We start from the raw sequence: 24,866 nt of genomic DNA on the forward strand, positions 1-24,866 counted from the left end.
AATACATGAAATGGGGCTGAATACAGAGCTAAATAATGCAGCTGCAGCCCCAGAGCCAGCAGGTCTATTCTCTCCTTGATTAGCCGGGCTCAGACCTGGGCAGAAAGCCAACACGTTGCTCCAGCTCCCAGCCCAGCTGCAGTTGGCTACCTACACTACCTGAGACTGAGGAAGCACTGCTTCAGGTGTAGCTTAGCATGGAGTTGGCTACCTACACTACCTGAGACTGAGGAAGCACTGCTTCAGGAGTAGCTTAGCATGCAGTTGGCTACCTACACTACCTGAGACTGAGGAAGCACTGCTTCAGGTGTAGCTTAGCATGCAGTTGGCTACCTACACTACCTGAGACTGAGGAAGCACTGCTTCAGGAGTAGCTTAGCATGCAGTTGGCTACCTACACTACCTGAGACTGAGGAAGCACTGCTTCAGGAGTAGCTTAGCATTTCACCAGCCACTGTCTAACCATGGAGCATCACAGACGAGGAGAAGCCTCGCCACACAACACTGCTCCCTCCAATATAAAACAAAGCCACACACACACTTATCACACACCACTGTTTACTCGTGGATTGTGTTGTAATAGAATTTGTTAAAGCCCTATTGTGTCAGTCCCAAAGAAAAGCCTCCGATTCCTTTACCCTTTTGTCTGGAGATATGAATCCCTCATGTCCAACGCTAACGTTCCTGTGGTATCAGGCCAGGCAGGGCATTGTGTGTTCTTTACTGTGGTCCCTCTCTCCACAGGGCTCCTACTGGGCCATCGACACCAACCCAAAGGAGGACGCCCTGCCCACACGGCCAAAGAAGAGGCCGCGGTCCGGAGAGCGGGTGAGTCCTCCAGACACGCCACATCCTCCCCTGAATCTTTGTGTTTTACACATGTAGATACCCTCTCTTAAACAATGCCATCGCCAGTAATAATGAGTGTGCTCATGTGGAGAATTGGGTAACCATATCATACAAAGTCTTCACATACAGATATTCTTTGTTCAATCTCTTGCCGATAGACCTCTGCCTCTCTCTCCTGTATACTGTCTCACTCACATGCACGCAGTAGGAGTTTCTCCTCCCTTTATGTAACTGTCTCTGGATGAGTCTGTCTTGTAGCAGGCTCCTCATTAATAAGCTGTGCCCCAGGCTGCTGTTACTTACATACATTGCGTTCTGCAGTCTTTTTTATTTTTTTTACAAACATCAATTAATGTGCGCTGGCTGTTCATTCTGAGCGGGAGCTTTTGTCTTTAATTATGTATGAGTCATGTCCAGTGTAACGCACAGCCTCACTGGTTTAGTAAACTACCCAGATTGACCTGGCTCTGAGGCATCCATCCATCTCTTCCTGGCTGCTGCAGGCGGCAGTCTGGCCCGCTACAAGACATACAGACACAAAGACCCACTCACTCAGTTAACCAGCCACGTGTATGTCTGTGGTTCTAAGATGGGGAGCGGGAGGGAGAGGTGCACATCCTTTTCTATACAGTACCTACACCTGTGTGTAAATGAGTTTAAATATAGTCATTGGTGTGTAATTCTAAAGCAAAACAAATGCACAGAATTCACGCACTATTCTCCCACCCTCAGGTTTGTGCATGTATGTTGTTAGTATGCACACATGCACACCATCCTCCCGTACTACAGATGGGACTGTTGGCCTAAAAGGCATCCCATTAAGTCTCAGACATTTAGAAAATTGTGACTTTGTGAAATCTCATTTATGTTTATCGTGAATTAAAATTGGTATTGTTGCCAGCCAATCCTCTTACAGTAAGCAGTTTTGGCAGACAGGCGTGGTGGAGTTATCTCCCCCAGCGGAGCGCCCGCGACTCGCAGAGAGCAATGTGGGCTCTTCTCTTCATCTCCTCTGGAAATATTTCAAATGTGACCTAAATAAAGGTGTTGCTTCTTTTGTTATTTATAAATGGTCCTGGTGTACTTTACATACTAGAGACCTGCATTCCTCCCTCTTATTTATAAATGGTCCTGGTGTACTTTACATACTAGAGACCTGCATTCCTCCCTCTTGTTTATAAATGGTCCTGGTGTACTTTACATACTAGAGACCTGCATTCCTCCCTCTTGTTTATAAATGGTCCTGGTGTACTTTACATACATGAGACCTGCATTCCTCCCTCTTGTTTATAAATGGTCCTGGTGTACTTTACATACTAGAGACCTGCATTCCTCCCTCTTGTTTATAAATGGTCCTGGTGTACTTTACATACTAGAGACCTGCATTCCTCCCTCTTGTTTATAAATGGTCCTGGTGTACTTTACATACTAGAGACCTGCATTCCTCCCTCTTGTTTATAAATGGTCCTGGTGTACTTTACATACTAGAGACCTGCATTCCTCCCTCTTGTTTATAAATGGTCCTGGTGTACTTTACATACTAGAGACCTGCATTCCTCCCTCTTGTTTATAAATGGTCCTGGTGTACTTTACATACTAGAGACCTGCATTCCTCCCTCTTGTTTATAAATGGTCCTGGTGTACTTTACATACTAGAGACCTGCATTCCTCCCTCTTGTTTATAAATGGTCCTGGTGTACTTTACATACTAGAGACCTGCATTCCTCCCTCTTGTTTATAAATGGTCCTGGTGTACTTTACATACTAGAGACCTGCATTCCTCCCTCTTGTTTATAAATGGTCCTGGTGTACTTTACATACTAGAGACCTGCATTCCTCCCTCTTGTTTATAAATGGTCCTGGTGTACTTTACATACTAGAGACCTGCATTCCTCCCTCTTGTTTATAAATGGTCCTGGTGTACTTTACATACTAGAGACCTGCATTCCTCCCTCTTGTTTATAAATGGTCCTGGTGTACTTTACATACTAGAGATCTGCATTCCTCCCTCTTGTTTATAAATGGTCCTGGTGTACTTTACATACTAGAGACCTGCATTCCTCCCTCTTGTTTATAAATGGTCCTGGTGTACTTTACATACTAGAGATCTGCATTCCTCCCTCTTGTTTATAAATGGTCCTGGTGTACTTTACATACTAGAGACCTGCATTCCTCCCTCTTGCCTGGAAGGAAAACTAGCTTCCCAACAAACACGGCAACATATGAGTGTTAAAACCTATGCCTTCGTACTTATGGCTTGAGGTTATGTATTATTCTTAGAATTAGTTAAGAGTGAATATTTTAGTGGTCCTATATTTGATAATTAGATAAAAGTAATACTTTTGCCTCCCTCCCTCCCCCAGGCTTCCACACCGTACACCCTGGAGTCGGAGTCTTTGGGAATGGACTGTATGATCTCTGGAAGTGCCTCTCCAACTCTGGCAATCAACACTGTGACTAACAAGGTAACTACCCAGCATGCACCTGCACACACTGCACCACCCTGACCCTTCCTTCCTCCCTCTGCCTGCCCACCCACCCACCCACAGCTTGTTCCTCACTGAGAGCAGCACTCAACCGGGATATACACACACACACACACACAGCTGTAACACACAGCTGCACTGCAGCACAAGAAACCCTGTATCGATGGATACGCGCACACACACACACACAGCGTTACAACAGGGGATTACTCATTCTGTTCAATACGATATTGATGTTGAGTATGGTAGTTGAGTTGTGTATCGTATTGAGTATCGTGATGATAACCCTGGTATTGGTATTGAAATCAAAAATCTGGTGTCATGGGGCGGCAGGGTATCCTAGTGGTTAGAGCGTTGGACTAGTAACTGGAAGGTTGCAAGTTCAAACCCCCGAACTGACAAGGTACAAAATCTGTCGTTCTGCCCCTGAACAGGCAGTTAACCCACTGTTCCTAGGCCGTCATTGAAAATAAGAATTTCTTCTTAACTGACTTGCCTAGTTAAATAAAGGTAAAACAAATAATAATAAAAAAAATGAAAACACTACTGTACACTACTGTACACACACCTGAAAGTTCATGGAAGATGCCCAGTGGTCTGGTCTGTCCATGAGATGTGGTTGGGTTGCCTAGCCTGACGACTCACACTAAAGTCCTCATTGAAGTCGTTTGTGGTGACGAGGGGTGTTGTACTAAAGGACATAAAGGACGAGGACATTCGGTGAGGGGTCAGGCAAGTACTTAGATCCAGATTCATTGTGGAGAAGAAACTAACGTCTACGGGCGTGCCGTAGCGTTTGGCTGGAAGAGTCTGGGTAGCCTGGCAAGACAGTACTGTGTGTGTGGATGTCTGTTGCCGTATAACCCTCACTGCAGAGAAAGAGTGGGAGAAGCCACAGGGACTGCAAGCTGTTGGCGTTGAATAAGCCCTCTCCTCTGGGCCCAGTGGGGGCAGCTCTCTGGAGTAACCTGCAAGAGTTGCTCATTCATTTACTGCAGCGGGCATGAAGAAAATACTGTTTTTTATATAAACTGGGGGAGGGGGGTGCTTTGGGGAAGAGTACTTGAGGGTGGGATGTGTGAGAAGAGGAGGGTGTGTGTGGTCTTGCTCTTCTACCCTCGTGGGGACCTGAAGTCCCCACAAGGATAGTAAAACGAGGACAATTCTCCCTCGTTGGGACGTTTCCCACATCCCGACAAGAACAAAGGCTATTTTGGGGTTTAGGTTTTGGGCTTAGGGAAAATAGGATTCTGAAAGGAAATACATTTTAGGGCCTCACTAGGATAGAACCGCGTGTCTGTGCAGTAAGGGGGAGTGGTGTGTGTCTGCCCTTTCGGTAGGAGGACTGTCTTTGGCGTGTGAGACGGGCTAGGCTGAGCCCCTATAAAACACACACGTCTTCCCTGCTCTCATCTCAACAAATAATCACTTGCCATCGATTTGCTGGGAAAATTGAGGTTTCAAACCTCAGTTGGCCATTTAACACGGACATCCTCCATAGATAACAACAGTTTGATTTCACACATAAGAATCATGGAAAACAGAACACCACAAATTCTGAACATCCCTGCTTCAGGCAAGGTTACAGCGGGGCTGTGTTTGTGTGTCTTTTGTTCTCCTGATTGTAACTGTTGCTATGATAAAGTGGAGAAGCAGCATCAGATCTGAGCCCTACTCCTGAGAGAGCTTGTTTCTCACTGTGTTACACTGTAAACATACAACTGGCCACGCCTCTTTTGGTGCACTGTGCCAAACCACAGGAATTCCCTCTTTCTCTCCCTCTTTCTCGCTCTCTATTTTCCATCTCTATCTCTCATGTTCCTGCCTTCTCTGAGAGGCCAATGGGAGACTGTGTCAGGACTACAGAACCAGTGAGAACCCAAAGACGGTCTGTTAAACGTGCCTCAAGTCTCCCCTGCCTTTCTCTCTCTCTCTCACACACACATACACACACACACACACACACGTTTTAAAATGTTTTCTCTGGTCTATTCTGAGGTAGCTGTTTGCATTGGTTGTGAATGAGGCAGAAGTCTGGCACTAGAGTGTGATAAAGGAAGGGGGATTGTAGGAAGAAGTGTGTTTACTGAGGAAAAGTCTGCCGTTGCTTTTGTTTCTCCCTCTTAAATCCTGTGAGCAGGGATTCTGCTGAACCCTGGCAGGCATTGTTCAAGACATCTGGGTGAATCTCGCTTTGATTTCATAATCCAAGTCCCATGCTCCAGATTACAGTCTTATGTAAAAGACACACCTGGCTTTTTACTTAATTTACTGCTAAGAATAGAACACACACTAACTCCTGCTAGTTGCTAGCACCAAATATGCATCAGGATTTACTGTGGCAGGAGCTCCTGCCTGTGTGAGCATGCTTGTCTTTGTGGGACTGGATGACTTTGCGTGTGTGTGAGAGACATGATGACTGAGTTTTGGTCTGACTGTGTGGCGTGCTCGAGTGGGCGTCTTGACTCTGGGGTCTGTGTAAACCACAGAGCAGTGAGGTCTGGAAATCATCACACTGGATGAGGGGAGTAAAAATAGATTGGTGGTTTAGGGCTAAAACCCGCTCATTACATGTAACATTTATATTTCTACAGCGTGCTGTTTGATTAGCATTGTAGCGCTGATTTTCAGACGTGCCTAAGCCCTCAGTCTTAGCTGCTCATTGATTTCCTCCTTCACGCTAATGAACACTGGAGCCAAGCCCACACTGAGTGGTGGAAGGCAAGAGTTGACTAATTAGCTTCGCTTTCATCCCCTTCCCCCACCACACATTCACTACAACACTGGATCCAACACACTCTCCTCTGACTTATTAAAGCACAACATTTTTGTGTCATTCTCTGGCTGAGTGAGAGCCCACAATGACACACTACTGAGGGAGAGTCCTGTGTGTCAGGATTAGTGCTTTTGAGGACAAGTTTGGTTATAAAAAAATTATCACGGATTTCAGTTTTATCTTTTTCAACATTAAATGCATTATGAAATAATGACAAATTATTTTAGTGGAAATTCCAAAGCCAAAAATAGTGAATTGCCAAAACATTGAAAACACTCTTGTCTTTGTCAGTTCCACATTGGGTAGACATCAATAGAAAAAGAGGACATTACTATGAAATAATATTTCAGTTGTGTGTATTACTTGGTTTTTATTTTATGGCTGTATTATTTTTGATTCTTTAAAGCCATCTCTTCTCTTCTAAGGCAGCTAGCCAGACAAACATCTAACGTTCTCTGTGCTCCCCATACTGTACTGTCTTTGAGTCATCCTATTTAGCTAGGCTAGCTTGCTAGCTAGTAGCTGCTTATGTATGCTTCATAGCTGTCTGACAATCATTTGACTAGTTCTTCAAAGTATATATGTTATACTTTCAAGACCGCTTATGAGCAAATGGAATATTCTCTTTCAAACACTGAACGGATGATTAAGCCTGCCTGGTTTGACAGATTTACCGGGTTTTCACTTTTGTGATTATTCCATTGGTTCCATTGTGCCAGGCAAGCTCAATCAAGCACAAGTACTATTTGAGCTCAGATCTGGAGGTCAGTCAGGCCTAGACTTCTCTCTGGCCTCAGAATGCAGAGCAGCCTTCATGTTGCTGCTGTGTGTTGGACTGGGAGAGAGGGTGCAGGCAGGACCACAGCCACTCAGCCTGATGAGCAGAGAGCCCTGACCGGACACTGGGCAAGACTGAGCACACAGCACCATCCAGGCTGTTAGTGCTGCTGCCAATCCCTGCCCTGTCACACACACCAGCCAGTAGCATCGCTCGCATAGCTGCCATTCCACACATTCTTTCCGTTTCACAAAATTGAAAAAAATGAATGTCTATTCTCTCCGGATCTCATTATATTCATCGCCAGATTGTTTCTACCACCAGTGCTACTTAATAGCAGTCTGTTGTGTGACACCACAATACACCATTTTTTTCTTTAGCAAAGCCTTTTCAGATGATAATAATGAAGATGGTCGCGTTGCAGTGCTCTGGTTGCTTGCATTGCTGTATTGAAAGGTCAGGGTCTCGGTTGAATTGAAGACCTTTGTTGTCCCAAACCGATTTGCGCTCTGTGAGCAGATGGGTCTGACACGGCCAGTAGTGTGACCTTTAGTTTTAAAAAAGGGACACCCTCCCTTACATTCCCAAAGAGAAGAGCCTTTACCTGGACACTTATTCAGAAGGAGCCCCTGTGGCTCGGGTAGCTGTGGAGCTTCAGAAAATATGTTCCTGGCCAGCCACCCTGTTAGTCCAAAAAAAGCACTCTGATAACATCCAGTACACAAATGCTTTGCATACACACACAGGTATCGAATTCTTAGACACACAACCACACGCACACAAACCAAATTCAGTTTGTTACGGAACAAAACCCATCCCCACCCATTATTTGGGCAAATGGTGACTCACCATCAGAATGATAATGATTGTATATGGCATGCAGTTATTCGTCAAACCCTTTTGGTGTATTTCTAGGTTGTGTGATGTGCGGTATGCAAGAAAAGCTAACACAGCCTCTTCTTATTTCAGGTGGCATTATACAACCCAGACCAGGATGGGAGTGACAGCCCAAGAAGCAGCCTTAACAACAGCCTGTCTGACCAGAGTCTGGCCTCCGTCAATTTAAACAGTGTGGGCAGCGTGCACAGCTACACGCCGGTAAGAGCTCCCACTGCAACCTCCTCTAACCACAGTATTACAGCTATACACACTGCTAAACACCAAGCAACACAAACAACTACAGGATCCCAGTTCTTAAACATTTAGAACAGCGATTATCAGCTGGTGGGTTGCGGGAGGTTTTGATGTGATTGAGTAAAAAAAAATATAAATTATTTGTATTAAATATACTCCATTCTGAACTTCAACGACTAAAACCAGGTATAATGTGTGTAGAAATTATAATGAACCTATATTTTAATAATTTAACCTTCTGAAGTAAAATAGTTCAATCATATTATTTTCAAAAAATATTTATTAGCAGCACTATTTAGTGGATTTGGTTGATTTTATCGTCTCAAACCAGTAAGCTTCACACAGCAAAGTTAAAATACTCCAAACCATAAGGTATCAATAGTGTTGTTTGGTAATTACATATCCACGCGTATTGCTAATGTTGCTATTTTGTTTTTTAAAAACTTGTTGATACTTGTCTAATGGCTACAACTAGATAACTACCTAGCAAGATGACGAAGAAACAATTTAATTCACTCTCCATAATCTTATACTGTCAGTGCCAGACCATAGCCAAATGTTTAGCTAGATAGCTCAAGTTGGCATATTCTCTAACTAGCACTACCTAGCTAAGGACACTGCACTAACTCGGCAGCTGTTTCATGGAAATGAGCTAATCCGTTGTGATTCAATTATGTCAATACTAGCTACAGTGGTTAGATAGTATGTAGTGTTGTGTGCATTGTCTGTGCACTTAGCTTGCTACCATCCCATAGCCTACATTACATATGAAGTGTGACTGGTTGAGCCGTGGATGTACAGAGAAAATGCCCTCTTCTTTTTTCCTTTGCTCCCATAATCTCACTGCCGATGGGTTCTTGCCAGAACAAAAGTGGTACCTGCTGCGTGCCGATCCGGCAGTGACGAACCTGCTGATTATACTTGTAGAATCGTAATCCTTGCCGATGGCCAACAACTTGACTTTGAGCCAATCAGAGATCACGAACCCCCACGTGGGGTCGGCCCGCAGCAGGTACCTATCGGTAGTCTATTGGCAGTGAGATTCTGTGTATTTCATGCTTAACATTCTTCATCAAGAATATGGGTGAAATATAATTAAAAAGGTGGGACTGTAGTTCCATTGTACTTTAATTAGTACATTTACTAGCAATATAGAATTTCTTTTTTTAATTACAGATTGCATTTTGGTAACAAAATTCGCAATGCGAATATTGGATTGAGACAGACAACCTTGTTCAATTTTGGTCCTAAGGCAAAACCAGTTGAAAACCATGGATTTTTAGAACATGCATGTCAATCTTTAACCACAGTGCCTCAGCTATACATCAGCTAAAACCAAACAAGCACCACAAATAACTGTCACTGTATCACATTTAGACATACAAGAATTTAGGCAGTGCATGCCAATCTCTTATCACAGTAGATAGCTGTAACCCTGGAACTTAAACAGTGTATCAGCTCCACTCTGAGGGCAGTGCCCCAGGCCAGTTAATTACTGTATATCTCATATGATCCGAGAGACCCAGGAGTTCCCTTCAGAAGAGCTATAGACAGTGAGAGACTAAAGAGGTCTTGGGGGTTGGTGCTCTAGCGCAGAATATCAGGGGTGGTTGAGGGAAAGTGAGAGCTGTACACGCTCTTGGAGAGCAGACAAAGAGAGCTGCTGCCTGTGATGCCTTCCCACCAGAGATGCCCCCTTCTTTGGTGGGGTCCTCCTGCTTCCCAGGGTGCTATTGCTCCAGGCTCTCTGCATCGATCCGTTCAGACTGATGGATGTCCCTCCAGTGCTGCTGCTGAGAGTAGACTGTTTCTTACTGCCTCACTTCAGCCAGGCAGACTCAGACTGAATTCTATAGCAAGGCAATCTATACTATAGCCCACCAGTATGTCTGCAAAGCCCTTTGCTGTGTTAAAGAATGTGTACTCTAACAGCAAGATTACTTTAAGTGATAGCTCCATTATTAGTGTCCTTCACGTGTTAAACCTGGTATGGCTTGAAAGCTACCTCTGTGATGCTGCAATAAATGATATATACTGTTCTTAAACATCTAGTCTACTTCATGTAAATGCAAGGTACCGCCTCAGTTATAGAATAGTGATTTCTCCATATGTGTTTTTCTCATCATTAATGTTATTAGACCGTCTTGTTAGAGGGCAACATTGCCTGCACTCTTATACACCATTGGATAAAATTGACCTTCACACTACTGTACATGGGTAAAAGGATTGCTTATTTGTACAAGGCTTTGGTGTTTTTGTTTTAAATACATTTTGCAGGCCATCTATTGTATTGGCTTTGTGTTGATTTTGGTTTCTCTTTTAATACTTTTTGAGAAGGATGCAAGACAAAGGCATGTAGTTGAGGTTTAGTTTGAGGAGTGACCACTTTACACACCAGATATTTAGCTGCTTATACATGTTCAATATGGGTTGTTGGCAGATGAATTAGGTTAGTGGACAGGACTAAAATATAAGCCTTGATCTGTTGCACAAAAATATATACGCATTATGCAACTATTTTAACGGTTTTACTGAGTTCCAGCCATGGGTGGGGCCTGGGAGGGCAAAAGGGCTTTATTACAGACAGAAATACTCCTCGGTTTCATCAGCTGTCCGGGTGGCTGGTCTCAGACGATCCTGCAGGTGAAGAAGCCGGATGTGGAGATCCTGGGCTGGCGTAGTTACACATGGTCAGCGGTTGGACAATACTGCCAAATTTTCTAAAACTACATTGGAGGTGGCTTATGGTAGAGAAATTAACATTTAATTCTCTGGTGGACATTCCTGCAGTCAGAATCCCAATTGCACGCTGCTTCAAAACTTGAGACGTCTGTGGCATTGTGTTGTGACAAAGCTGCACATTTTATTGTCCCCAGCACAATGCACCTGTGTAATGATCATGCTGTTTAATCATCTTCTTGATATGCCACACCTGTCAGATGGATGGATTATCTTGGCAAAGGAGAAATGTTCACTAACAGGAATATTAACAAATTTGTGCACAAAATGAGATTTGCTTTTTGTGCAGATGGAACATTTCTGGCATCTTTTATTTTAGCTCTTGCAACATTGGACCAAACCTTTACATGTTGTTTATTTTTGTTCAGTGTAGAAAAATGTTTTGCATGAAATGTTTGTGGCTCTCTTGTTCTCCAGCAGGTCCATGTGCAGATATCCATTGATGTCTCTGAAACGTATGTTTCCCAGTCAAGAGTCAGTGTTCGATGGTGTAGTCGGTGCTCTTCACCAGTGAAAGTTGTAGTCTGTGTTTGACTGTGGTAATAGGTTTGTACTGTAGTTAGTATGTTAGACGGAGGTGTGTACCGCTAGGTTGTACTGCATGACGGAACACAGCTGTCAGTGTTAGGTGTAGAGTAGATGTAATTCACTGCTCAAATCTCTAATTATCTCTCCTCCTCCATCCCCAGGTGACTAACCACCCAGAGCCGGTGTCTCAGTCGATGAGCCTCCAGCAGCCCCTCCAGCCCCAGTACAACATGCCAGAGAGGGACAAGCAGCTCCTCTTCTCCGACTTTGAAGATCTCAGTGCCTCCTTCCGCAGCCTTTACAAGTCTGTCTTTGGGCAGTCCTTCAGCCAACAGGGTGAGTGCTCGTCAAGAGGGCAGGATGACGCATACCAGGTAGTGGGGCTAGGCACTATGGCCAAAATCTCAAATCCTGACATAGGTCATTTCATATCCTGATGATGATACAAATCACGATATAGCACCTATTTTTTTTGTTATCTAGTTTATATAAAATGACCACATAAAGACCTATTTCTTATTACATTTTGAATTAAACTCAACAAATAAAAAGGTACTTTCTCATTTTATTTAGAACCTTTGTGCAAATTTTAAAATAAGCATGTAACAAAATATAAAATATTAATGTATAAAATCTAAAGAGGTAAATGGAAAACACTTCAACTATAGTTGCAAACAAATTAAACATAAGCCTAAAATATATATTTATTTATTTTTGACAGATTGCCTGTTTTGCATGTTATTTTGGTTTTAAGACGTGTCACATATCAATTTGCATTTGGTACCTTGGGTTGAGTGTTAGCACAACTCATGAAACACCCGTTTCTGGACCGTGTAAATTGGAGCCACGTCTTTGCAGATGTAAGTTGTAACGGCAGCTGTTATCTCCTTCCATCTTCGTGATTCTTTGCCATATGCTGTGCCGCGGGCAAAAGCCTCTTCCAACGTCTGAGTCGGGGGTCTTTTTTGCGTGTCATCCGTAGACTCTCTCCGTACTCTTTCACATGATTCTTGCGTAGGTGGTAAAAGAGGTTAGTGGTGTTTGAGCCTGTTGTCGGGACCGGCCTGTTTCACATGATTCTTGCGTAGGTGGTAAAAGAGATTAGTGGTGTTTGAGCCTGTTGTCGGGACCAGCCTGTTTCACATGATTCTTGCGTAGGTGGTAAAAGAGATTAGTGGTGTTTGAGCCTGTTGTCGGGACCAGCCTGTTTCACATGATTCTTGCATAGGTGGTAAAAGAGATTAGTGGTGTTTGAGCCTGTTGTCGTGACAAGCCTGTTTCACATGATTCTTGCGTAGGTGGTAAAAGAGATTAGTGGTGTTTGAGCCTGTTGTCGTGACAAGCCTGTTTCACATGATTCTTGCGTAGGTGGTAAAAGAGGTTAGTGGTGTTTGAGCCTGTTGGAGGGACCAGCCTGTTTCACATGATTATTGCGTAGGTGGTAAAAGAGGTTAGTGGTGTTTGAGCCTGTTGGAGGGACCAGCCTGTTTCACATGATTCTTGCGTAGGTGGTAAAAGAGGTTAGTGGTGTTAGTCTGTTGTCTGGACCGGCCGGCGGCATATTTAGCAGAGGACGGTTTTCTGGTCCGTGTCAGACTTTTCATACCCAAACCACGGCCATGAGACCGAAGTAGCCCCTCTTTTAGGTACGAGCTCTGTGTGACGTTCACTCTCCATGTTTGTGTTGCATATTTCCTTCCACGCGACTCGTGTGGAAGAACGCAAAGCGTCGTCCAATTGACAAAAATATTGCCATAAAGAGTGTGATTTGCGACACAACGATATAAACGATAAACGTTTTTCTATCGTCACACGATATATATGGTCATATCGCCCAGCCCCACCGGGTAGTGTTAGTGAACTCGTGCAGAAGATGCCAGGATTATTCTATGGGTGTTGTTATACATCTAACAGCTGGTGGAAGGAGAGTGGAATTGGTGCGAATTAGGTTTAGTGATTTCAATTAGTTATTTAATAGACAGTAACCGTAGTGGAAATCTATGGGTGTTTTCATGGTCTACTGTGTGCTAAAGCCTCTGGCCTCATTCCCAATGCTAAGCATAAAAGAGTCGGCAAGTTCATAGCAGAATAATGCAGTGGACTTTCATTATATGGGATGAAACATGTTAATTAATCCTTACTCTGTTAATCCTTATATCTTTAGGATAATATATATATATATATATATATATATATACACACACACACACACACTTCATATGATTGCAGCATCAAACCTGATAAAGGCCTATTGCACAGAGTCAGATCAAGTGTAGCTCTCCAACACATGGCAGCCCTTTAGAACGTAATGCTTTCCTTTGTAGTCTGATTGACTGAAGAACAAAAAGCACTTGACAAGTGGGTTATGGGTAAAAGCAGACAATGCTTTTCCTTGTATAGCCTACTTTCACAAATCTAATGCATTTCATGCTAATGTTTTCAGTGTTCCTCTCCTTTAATCTATCATCTAAGTTTCATTAGTTTAAAGTTGTTCCCTTTTTATGTGCATAAAAGTGAAATCTCTTAGTCAGACAAGCCCTTGCAATTAAAAAGTGTAAATAAGCGAGCGAGAGGATTTCACACCATGGTGCTGTAGACAGTGAGCTAATTCACTGGCTTTGATAATAGGTAATGAGCTCGCATTATTATTCTGGGGCTGCGCGCTAATTGCTTTCTGTATTTCCCTGGTTGGACAATGGGCTTTCTGTGCCGATAAGAGATCCACCTTTGTCACCGCTGCAGTAAGTGTTCTGGGGCAGTGGGGCTGGAGTCAACTCTAAAAGCACTCCAGTAAAATAGGTTTACTGTGGCAAAGCTGATATTCTAGCGGTTAAGAGCGTTGGGCCAGTAATCAAAGTGTAGCTGGTTCAAAACCCCAAGCCGACTTGGTAAAAAATATGCCGATGTGCCTTTGAGCAAGGCACTTTAACTGTAATTGCTGCCGTAAGTCGTGCCGATAAGAGATCCACCTTTGTCACCTCTTCAGTAAGTGTTCTGAGGCAGTGGCGAAGGCAACTCTAAATGACTAACATGTAAATGGACAGGCCTCTTAAGAACCACTCCTCTACACGATTGCTGTTGGGTGTGCAGATGTTCGTGCTCCAGTCGTGCTTGTTTAGAGAACAGTGCTGCTGCACAATGACAAATGTGAAAAGAAACACAGGATGCAGAAGAAAGGCTCAGACTCTCTAGTGCTGCTCAGACATTCCTTTAGCTCGTTCAAAATGGCAGCTGTTTAGTCTCAATGTAACATCAGTTTATTTTACATTGTATGTTTATATCAAATAGTGATTCAATTCTCTAAGCAGAGAGGACTAATAATGACTGTGTTTTGTGTGTGTGTATGGACTTCCAGGTTTGATGGGCATGCCAACGGAATCGTCCCAACAGACCCACACCTCCTGCTCCTATCAGCACTCACCCAGTGGCACCATTAGCACCCAGAACAGCCTGACAAACAACCACTCCAGCAGTGGTGGCCAGGTGCCCCTGTCCCACCCTCCCCAGCTCCCTGGCCAGAACGCCCACCCGGGCCATGGCTCGCCCCACACACAGCACCTCTCCCAGCACGGCCCACACAACCAACACACCCAGCACCAACACCCACAGCACCCCCATCACCCTGCACACTCCCAGCATGGTCCGCACCCATCACAGCACACGCCGCACCCCTCCCAACACGCACAGCACACCCAGCACCCCTCCCAACACTCACAGCAGCACGGCCAGCACCCCTCCCAGCAGCAGCATCAGACTCTGGCTCACCAGCCCCATCCTGCCCAGCAACAGATGGCCTGCAACACGGGTAAGACCTGCCTCTCTCTTCTACACCGATGTCTCACACACACACACAAACACACACATTCAGATACACCCAGGGACAACCCTCCAAGACACAGCTGGACATTTGTTCTGTATAAGTACCAAGACCTGCTTTGGGACAAAGGACAGTAAATCACCATCTGATTTATGCTGTTTGCTGTAATGAGAACAAAGCAAATCCTGCATCCATACACCAGACAGTACCTGGAGCACAGCAACCTTTTCAGAGGATACTGGCTCCTACCGGTGGCCAAAGTAGAGTACTGTTGCAGGAAATGTAGAGACTCATGGACTCCTCCAGCCTCTAAAAAATAGTCTGTGCTCCATCTGTGTTTACAGGTCTGCCCTCTGACTGGTACCCAAATCTGGACGCACTGAAAGAGAGCTGCCGTATTGCCAGCAGTTATAACTGGGCTGATGTCGACCTCTCACCTTTTCAAGGTGTGGCCATGAAGGATTATGTAAATGCTGTTGCATTGACACATCCAATTTCAGCCTCAAATAGGATAACTATACAGGCTGCTTATTTTTCAATGTGTTAGGCCTGCGTTTAATATATTTTTCTTACTGTCTACCTGTTCTTTTCACTGACATTTTAAAAGCTGTTTATTGTGTTTACCGGAGTCATTTTATCCTAATGATTTCATGGCTGATTGCCCATGATGAGCACCATTAGACACATTGGAGTTCTCTCTTTTTGTTGGTGTGCTGACGTGTTGCCAATCAACAGTTGAATTTGAAGGAGCTCTACAATTAAAGAACACTGCCTTCAAGTTTAATTACCAAACAGTGTAGCTCAGCAGGTCACAGAGTTGATCCAATTACAGTATACAATTGCAAGGTAGGCGGTTTTAATTATCAACGATAAAGTTTAGTTATGTAATTAAAGCTTTTTTTTTTTTTTACATAGATAAAAGTGTCTACACCCACTTTTCACATTTATGGGGTGTGGATGATTTGACCGGTGATTTTTATGACTAACTTGTCGTTGAGACATTTCTCTGCAGTGGCTAGCAGCTAGTACTACTGAAAGGGTTGGACTGGTGAGCTGCTGAGGCGGCTGTACATCGCTGTTGTTTTCCTTGGCTGATGATATGTATGTTTGACCCTGTGTAGGACTGAAGGAGAGCATGAGACTAGCAGAGCAGAACAACTGGGCCCTGGAGCCCACACAGATCGCAGATCTCTGCTCATCTATCAACCAGTTCTTTGCCCGCACCGGTGTCATTCAGCCACAGGGGGCAGTGCAGCCCGTACCCGTATGCCATGGCTCCATGCACCCCAACAAGCCCAGCCAGCACATGGCCACAGGTGGGTGACTCCTCACCTCTAACCTGCATCCCAACTAACATTCTTATTGCATTTACCACTCCAGATAACTGGACATTGGTGGCATTGTCCTTTATGTAAATGTACACTGAGTGTACAAAACATTAGGAACACCTTCCTAATATTGAGTTGCACTCCCTTTGGCCCTTTAGAACAGCCTCAATTTGCAATTTATTAGGGCATGGACTACAGGGTGTTGAATGCGTTCCACAAGGATGCTGGCCCATGTTGATTCCAATGCCTCCCACAGTTGTCAAGTTGGCTGGTTGTCCTTTGGGTGATGGACCATTCTTCATACACAGGAAACTGTTGAGTGAAAAATCCAGAGGTTTTGCAGTTCTTGAAACAAACTGGACCTACCACCATACCCCGTTCAAAGGCACTTAAATATTTTTTGTCTTGCCCATTCACCCTCTGAATGACACGCATACACAATCTATGTCTCAGTGGTCTAAACATCCTTATTTAACCTGTCTGCTCCCCTTCATCTACACTGATTGAAGTGTATTTAACAGGTGACGTCAATAAGGGATCATAGCTTTCACCTGGATTCACCTGGTCAGTCTGTCATGGAAAGAGCAGGTGTCCTTAATATTTTGTACACTCAATGTATATTGCAATAATGCTGCTGACCAGGTGGCTTGTTTTAGCTAGCACATATATTATTTTGGGATTGCGATACTTGAGTTTGTCTTTCTCTCCACAGGAAATCTCTACATGGACTCAAGACAGAGCATGTCTATGATGGGCCCCCCAGGATACCCCCACATGCCCCCAATGAGCAGCGCAGGTCCCACAATGACAGGTACAGAACAGCGGCAGCCCCTATACAATACAACTACTCACTAAACTAGATCTCAGTTAAGGGGATGGTCTCTACGGTACACTCCAAGTATTCATCAAACCTATCCTTCCACATTCTACAAGCACTACAACAACACCTCGACAAGTCCATTTCCCATTCAACTACACATTTAACCAATGAAGCTTGCACAGTGCATGTGTGTCTTTGTGTATGTACTATGCCCAACTCCCCTGCTCTCTTCTCTTAGGACACCATGCGCAGATGAACCAGCAGCACATGATCTCTCCCAGAAACTTCCAGATGCACCGCATGCCAGCTGATGACATCCAGGATGACTTTGACTGGGACTCCATTGTCTAATGTTAGATGTTCTGCCCCTAACAAGGAACGGTCAGGTGGTGCAGAGCAGGTGGAAGTAGGAGGAAGAAGCCAGGCTGAGCTGTACGCTCTAGCGAGGAGACTGACTGTTGCTGGTGGGATACAGAACAGAAGAGCAGGTGTTGTTTTGGGAGGATAGAGGGAGAGACTTCAGAGTGCTGCCATTTTTACAAACAAAATGAAACATACAAAATAAATGTTACTTTGAAGACAATCATATTTACTAGGACATGTTTAAGTGGTGGCTTATGTGCTTGTCTTGACCAGGCAAGTAGCACACGTTCATGTCGAAACAAATCCTCCAGTCCTCGTTCCTCAGCCAGCCCTCTCCCATCCCCCTCCCAGCCAGCAGCTTTCCAAAGTTCCCCCAGCTCCCTCCGTAACTGTTGTGTGATTTGAGCGACTTGTTCCGCTTGTTATCCTTCTCGTGTTGACTTTAGGCCTCGGCTGCCTCTTGGATGAGTTTCTCTCTTTATTCCTTCTTATTTTATGGAAAACGCAGGCCGCCTGTGGTGCTTGTTGGTTTGCTTTGGGTGGACGATGGAACCCCAATAGTGGGTGTATTGGTAGGAAGGTTAGGATCCGCAATAGTGGGTGTATTGGTAGGAAGGTTAGGATCCCCAATAGTGGGTGTATTGGTAGGAAGGTTAGGATCCCCAATAGTGGGTGTATTGGTAGGAAGGTTAGGATCCCCAATAGTGGGTGTATTGGTAGGAAGGTTAGGATCCCCAATAGTGGGTGTATTGGTAGGAAGGTTAGGATCCCCAATAGTGGGTGTATTGGTAGGAAGGTTAGGATCCCCAATAGTGGGTGTATTGGTAGGAAGGTTTACAATAACTGAGGTTATGTTTTGAACAGGGTGTTTTGCATTGAACTAGGCTTCACATAAAGAACACAAATACTTTATCATAGAGCGTTGTCCTTTAACCAACACATCTGGCCCATTTTTTTAAGCTAATTGTGTACATTCAGAAACATTACCGGCAGTATTTGTTGTGGTTTTGTGTCTATTCTGTTAACAATGTCATACCTTTATCTCTTTATCTCCAAGACTGAAACTGGTAGATGAATTCCAGACCTCATCAGACCTCATCACCTCATAATTTCCCTGTACTAGTGTATTAAGGGAATAGTTTGTAGTTAATACACAAAATGAATGAGTACAAGTATACACCTGTAGGTGTCTTTTCATATATTAAACTCTGTGTACATGCAGCACAATGAACTGTGGGATATTTTCCTGTTATCTTATGATGCAGGAAATGTACTGATATAACTTAATTACTACAAACAATAGGAATGTTCTTCATTCAGATGCTATACGTCCGAAGTCATCAGAACTGATCTCCCAAATATCTTCTTGGTTGTGACCATCAGACTTACACTGCAAGGCATAAAATATGCTGAAATACCATATAAAAAGGGAACGAGGTGTGTGTTTGCCCTAAAATTACAATAATCTGCATATGCTATCAACGAGCACAAAACAGATGCAGAAAAAAGAGATGAAAGCAAGGGTTCAAGGCAGATGTGCATTTTGCAGGCAGGGTTTCTTATGTAGAGAAATGAGCTCTGTCTGATCAACAGCCAGGTGGAGGATGGGAGACTAGAGGTTCTGGAAACACTCCTGTCCTCTCTGTCCCTCTTTGTCGTCTTAATCAGACTGGCCCTGAACTTCCATCATGGTGCTGCGTTAAACCTGTATGGGAGCTTTGTCTGGGTAGAGCACAGTTCATCTTCCCTTTTTAATTTGTTCCTCCACTATTGGCCCTTAGATAAACTAAATCTTTGGCTGGATTTTGTTTTACTCCATTTCTGAAAATCATGACATTGTTTTGTAATATCACATAAACACCGCTGGGGCCAGACACCAATATGTCTCTTGTGACAGTGTACATGTGTAGATACTGAACCGCCATTGTCCTTTTGAAACAGGAGGCAGAAGACAAGAAGGGAAGCTTGGCTGGAGCTAGTGCTAGCTCTTCTCACAGCTAGCTATACTGCCAAGCATATCTGCAAGGTTTCACAGATCTTTTAGCAGCCAGTTCGTTAATACTGCCCATTGTTTTGATCTTAAATGTTTTTTTCTTTCTTTTCCTCCATCTTTTTCCTTTTCTTACTTCTGCCTCTTTTACCTGTACCGGATTTTCGGTTAGATTCCCAAATGTTCATTGTATTTGAAAGCGTTGTGTGTGGCTGATTGTCCTGCCTGTGGATACCCATTGAGTGTTTAGTCTTTGTTTAATGGCCAAAATCAGTCAGTCAGTCAGTCAGTCAGCCAGCCAGCCATTTAAAGCACAGTCTGATTGCTCATTCAGTTAAAAAGCCAAGATCACTTAAGATTGTCAATCATTGAGCCCTTCATTAGTGAAGGAGGACTACTTTATGGAGAAAAGATCAGTGTAGTGCTTTTTAATTGACCATTTGATTGCTAGTTGAAGTCAGTGTGGGTGCTGCAGACTCTGGGACTCACCTAAGGAATGGGTGTTTTGAGGAACACAGTGAGAATATGGATATAAAAGTGATAGGGAAGTCTTGGCAGCCCATGGTTTTGTATGTTGCATTTCATCACTGGTAATGATGAAGGCACTAATGAAAAACTCTCGGACAGCCTTAGGGTATGTAGTAAATCCACCCCCACAGCTCAGAGGAGATGGGATGGGCTGGAAAGAGCTCATGGATGTGATCAGAGGTAAAGAGGAAGGGAAAGACGATGACTGGATCACCCTCTTAACTGTGTGTGTGTGCTTGTGTGTCTGTGTGCGAGTGAGTACATTTTGTTTAAAAAGACCATTCAATTTTTTAAATACTGCTGGAGATGTACCTGCCAGAGAGATTACTATGATATGAAAAAAGAAAATCAGCCTTGTTCGCTTGTTACATTATGGAGAAAACTGCCAAGAAGTACTGCTGATTGAGGCCTATTTTATTCAGTGCTGGTGTGTTGTTGTGCTTCTTGTAAATAAATGTCTTTTCAATCATCCCTTTTTCCTCTTGGGGGCGGGGCATCAAGGCAAGGGGTTGGTCTTACTCATCAGAGGGAAAAGAATAGAGTATTTTGTTAATGTCCAATCAGAGGGTGAGACCGTATGTGTATATATCTATATTGTATATATGTGATGAAAATGTGTTGGCTTTTTGTGACACTACCTTTTACCTGTACTATGGTTCTACATTCAGTGTTTCAATGTTGATAATATATATTTTATGTTTTTCAGTTTTTGATTTTGTCTTTGTCATTTCTTGTATTTGTTTTCTTTTCTCCTTTTTGTCCTCTTGGTTATTGCACGGTTTATTACTTTTGCTGTCCAATGAGGTGATACAGCTACTCTTTGTATTGGTTTAGTGCTGTAAAATAACTTGTTATTAGAGTTGTCGATACCACCCCCATCCCCAATATGCATGAATGGCACTTAAACAAATAAAATGTTAACTTCACTGTGGAATAGTTGTGCGTTTATCATTTTTTTTTATGTATTTGAATGAGTTACATGAAGCAACTTGTGAATTATTTCATATTTTGAACATAAGATGTTACTCGCATCACCGTTACAGAACACAAGTTTTGCAGTGTGTTTAGACCATAGTAGTTGTGGGTAGGGAATTTCTATATACACTGTTAAAATTGCAGCAATTATGACAAATCAGAGCCAATTGAGACTTGGTTATGTTTATTTATAGTAACCTTTATGGATTATATCTCAGACCTCTGACTCTGGTGTGTATTTTTATTTGATCAGAACCATATGGAACAGGTTTATTTAGGTATGCTAAATATTTGTACCGGGCCACATTGGGCTGCGCTGTTCAGAGTGACCATACATGGCAGGGCTATGGTTACTCCTTAATTGTGAATGCAAATGAAAGTTCCTTATGTTGAAATGTAATATGGGGAGGGGAGCCGTCTGCCCTGCCTTGGTGGTACTTGTTATGTAATTCTGCCAGGTGGAGTGTCTGATGCTCTAGTCTTGGTGGTTGAAAGCAGAAACATCCCCAGCTGTATAGAATACAAGTATGTAAGCTGTTTAGGAGTTAACACTACACTCCACACTCCTCCCATTTCCCCTACATTGAGGGAAGCTAATCCTACGTCCACTCCATAATCACATCTGTGTTTGGACAGCATGGGGACAAACACTCTTAAGAATAATTACTTTCTTTATGCTGAAATATACAGGTAACTGCCAAAATAAAGGAAACACTTGAGTAAATGAGGGATACAAAGTGTATTGAAAGCAGGTACTTCCACACAGGTGTGGTTCCAGAGTTAATTAAGCAATTAGCATCCCATCATGCTTACGGTGATGTATAAAAATGTTGGCTACCATGGCTAGAAGAATAAATCTCAGTGACTTTGAAGGAAGGGTCTCAAACAAGCATATGGGGTTTAAAGTGTGTGTGGGGGTCAGTCACCAGATCTAAACTCAATTGAACATTTCTGGGAAATTCTGGAGTGTGCGTCTGAGACAGCGTTTTCCACCACCACCAACAAAACACCAAAATATAGGATTTCTTGTGGAAGAATGGTGTTGCATCCCTCCAATAGAGTTCCAGACACTAAGACGCTTCATGTTGAAGTTTCCTTTATTTTGCCAGTCACATGTACATGTTATTTTCACTTATTAATCTCCTGAACCTATTGGAAAGGCCAAACCAAAGAATTTGCTGTTATCACTGAAGTCAAGACAGAGGTAGCTGAGGCTATTAACCCCCCTTATTGCCCCTGTAGAAGCTGTTCCAGTTGTCCCAGAGGAACCTGGCCCTGAAGAACTTGCCGCAGTAGAACCTCTTCCAGTTGTCCCAGAGGAACTTGCCTCTGGAGAACCTGCCCGTGAGGAACCTGCTGCTGAAGGACCTGTCATCACCCCTGAGGAATCTGTCCCAGTAGTCCTTGTACCTGACCCAGTTGCCCCTGTTAAACCTGACCTAGTTGCCTCTGTAAAACCTGAAATAGATTTCCCCGTAGAACATTACCAAGAGGAACCAGCCCCAGTAAAATATGTTCCTGAAGAATCTGCACCAGTGGACACCATCCTGATAGCTCCAGTGGAAGCTGCATTAAAGCAAGCAGAAGAAGCTGCCCCAGCAGAAGCTGTCCTGATTGTTCCAATTGAAGCTGCAGCAGATGTACACATTAAGTATGTAAGTACCCCTCAAGATACACTTCATTTTCCAGCTTAATATTGTGTAACACATAGTAATTTCGTTGTACCTATGTAGATAGTACACGTACTCTATGGTGTACTAGTGTGTTTATCCTCCCACTCGAGGATGACACCCGTATGGTAGACCCCAGTCAGTGAGGTTGACCTACATCTGATCTGTTTTTGTAAACTCAACCAAGTGCTAGCAACGACATTGAGTGGACATTTTGAAGAGTGTACATTCAAAGGTAGGTAATTAGAGCCTATGTAATCCCGGGACACCCAGCATATCTGTCCACAAGAGATTCCAACCTTGTGATAGTTATTACTGAATCGGATGCAGCTGAGTAGCAACTAAACTTGCCCATTTGTAACAAGCATTGTAACAAGCCTTCATTGTTACACCTCTGTAATTACAGACTGCAATTACCACCAATTACATGTTATTACTATATAATTATGTATTGCAATTCATTACAAAACTTGATACAGTGTAAATATATAATTACTATGTAATAAGAACCCCTTAAAATGATGTGCTAGCGTAAAATATTGTCTATGAATCTAAACACAATTAAAATGATGTGCTAGCGTAAAATCTTGTCTATGAATCTAAACACAATTAAAATGATGTGCTAGCGTAAAATCTTGTCTATGAATCTAAACACAATTAAAATGATGTGCTAGCGTAAAATCTTGTCTATGAATCTAAACACAATTAAAATGATGTGCTAGCGTAAAATCTTGTCTATGAATCTAAACACAATTAAAATGATGTGCTAGCGTAAAGTCTTGTCTATGAATCTAAACACAATTAAAATGATGTGCTAGCGTAAAATCTTGTCTATGAATCTAAACACAATTACTTTTGGACTTGTCTTCAAGTTCCAATTCAATTGTAAAAGGCAAGTTATTAAATAAATAATCACTGACTGGTGTTCTTTTGAACCTATCTCCAGTGGTCGATTCACCATACTGAATAGACCACAAAAACATCATACTACACATATCCAAGTCAGTGGCAAGGCCGGATTTGTAAGGTACATCAATACCTCTCAAGTTTGTTTTTTTTTTACAAGAGAGGAAGGTCCTGTGTCACCCACACAGAGGCATGTTGCAGGAACAGTATGCCAACAGTATGTGCAGTGCTCAGTGCTCACACATACAATATTTATGTTGAAATGAAATACATAGGCTCTTTAAAGAGCTCATCTGGCCAAGCTGTATACATGTGTGCATGAGGGTCAATGATGGACATCCTGAGTGGGAAGGCATGAGAAGTTGCTGTCAAGGGGGGAATGCCCCTCTCAGAGCTGGAGTACTGCTGACAGCTGAGTTGAGGTGCCAGGAAGGATGACCTGGTAGTTGAGGGTGGAGTTTATGCTCTCTTGAGGGTGAAGTCTTATGGAAGATGGGAGGAGTCAGCTCTGGGTGTTTTATTACACTGACCAATGAAATTGGGGCGGCAGTTGAAACAAGTGCTTTTCAAACCAACCACTACCTGGGTCTTCCACAAAATGAGTCCCTTTTGCGTCCCTTTGATATTTAAGTAGAAATTGTTAACTAATATTGGATTTGAAAATCCTTTTTCTGGTCTTTTGTTGTGGGAAACTGTGTGTGTCGAGCATAACACGTCAACCCTGTTATTATAGATAGACAGGCTAGAATCTTTTTTAACAAAACATAAAGCCTGCATTCAATTGCCCCTCCCTGTTGCACACAGCAAGCATCCATTCCCCCTGTTATGACCAACCCTGTTACTTTTTGGCACTTAATTAGGCACTTCCTATAGTCATTTTTTTAAATTTAACCTCTTGAGATGGAATCACATGTTTTTTTTAAATTAAGTTGAACATGTGCTCTTCATGACAGGATGTTAAAATTTGGTGATTGAATTTTTTTCAAAAGTCATTTTGATACATGAATCTCAGTATAATATATTAACAATGCCAGAGGTTTGCTAATTAATTCTTAAATCCGTTATCCAACAACATGAATGAGAGACACTCATTGACCAGGTTGATAATGAACTGTATACTCTTGTGCTTGAGACTTGGTAAACATTTATTGGAATGACTGTGCTCTTCTGTTGGGAGAA

At 43.1% G+C, this 24,866-nt stretch overlaps 1 protein-coding gene across 8 annotated transcripts in view; it reads left to right on the forward strand.

Annotated features, from left to right (window-relative positions):
* The window catches only part of LOC110494637 (forkhead box protein J3), a 166,571-nt gene extending 145,501 nt beyond the window's left edge, over window positions 1–21,070 (forward strand). For 6 of the 8 annotated variants that reach the window (XM_021569875.2, XM_021569876.2, XM_036948242.1 and 3 more), the window contains 9 exons: window positions 745–828; window positions 3,213–3,314; window positions 7,859–7,987; window positions 11,452–11,626; window positions 14,646–15,095; window positions 15,452–15,553; window positions 16,229–16,423; window positions 17,148–17,246; window positions 17,494–21,070. In XM_021569875.2, the coding sequence (XP_021425550.2) occupies window positions 745–828; window positions 3,213–3,314; window positions 7,859–7,987; window positions 11,452–11,626; window positions 14,646–15,095; window positions 15,452–15,553; window positions 16,229–16,423; window positions 17,148–17,246; window positions 17,494–17,606 (1,449 nt within the window). In that variant the 3' untranslated portion in view covers window positions 17,607–21,070. The remainder of the gene's footprint in view (window positions 1–744; window positions 829–3,212; window positions 3,315–7,858; window positions 7,988–11,451; window positions 11,627–14,645; window positions 15,096–15,451; window positions 15,554–16,228; window positions 16,424–17,147; window positions 17,247–17,493) is intronic. The other 2 variants (XR_002469300.2, XM_021569877.2) reach the window with 2 other exon arrangements.
* Window positions 21,071–24,866: the final 3,796 nt, after the last annotated feature.

The sequence above is a fragment of the Oncorhynchus mykiss genome, chromosome 17 (genome assembly GCF_013265735.2).
Source record: "Oncorhynchus mykiss isolate Arlee chromosome 17, USDA_OmykA_1.1, whole genome shotgun sequence".
NCBI classification, from domain to species: domain Eukaryota; kingdom Metazoa; phylum Chordata; class Actinopteri; order Salmoniformes; family Salmonidae; genus Oncorhynchus; species Oncorhynchus mykiss.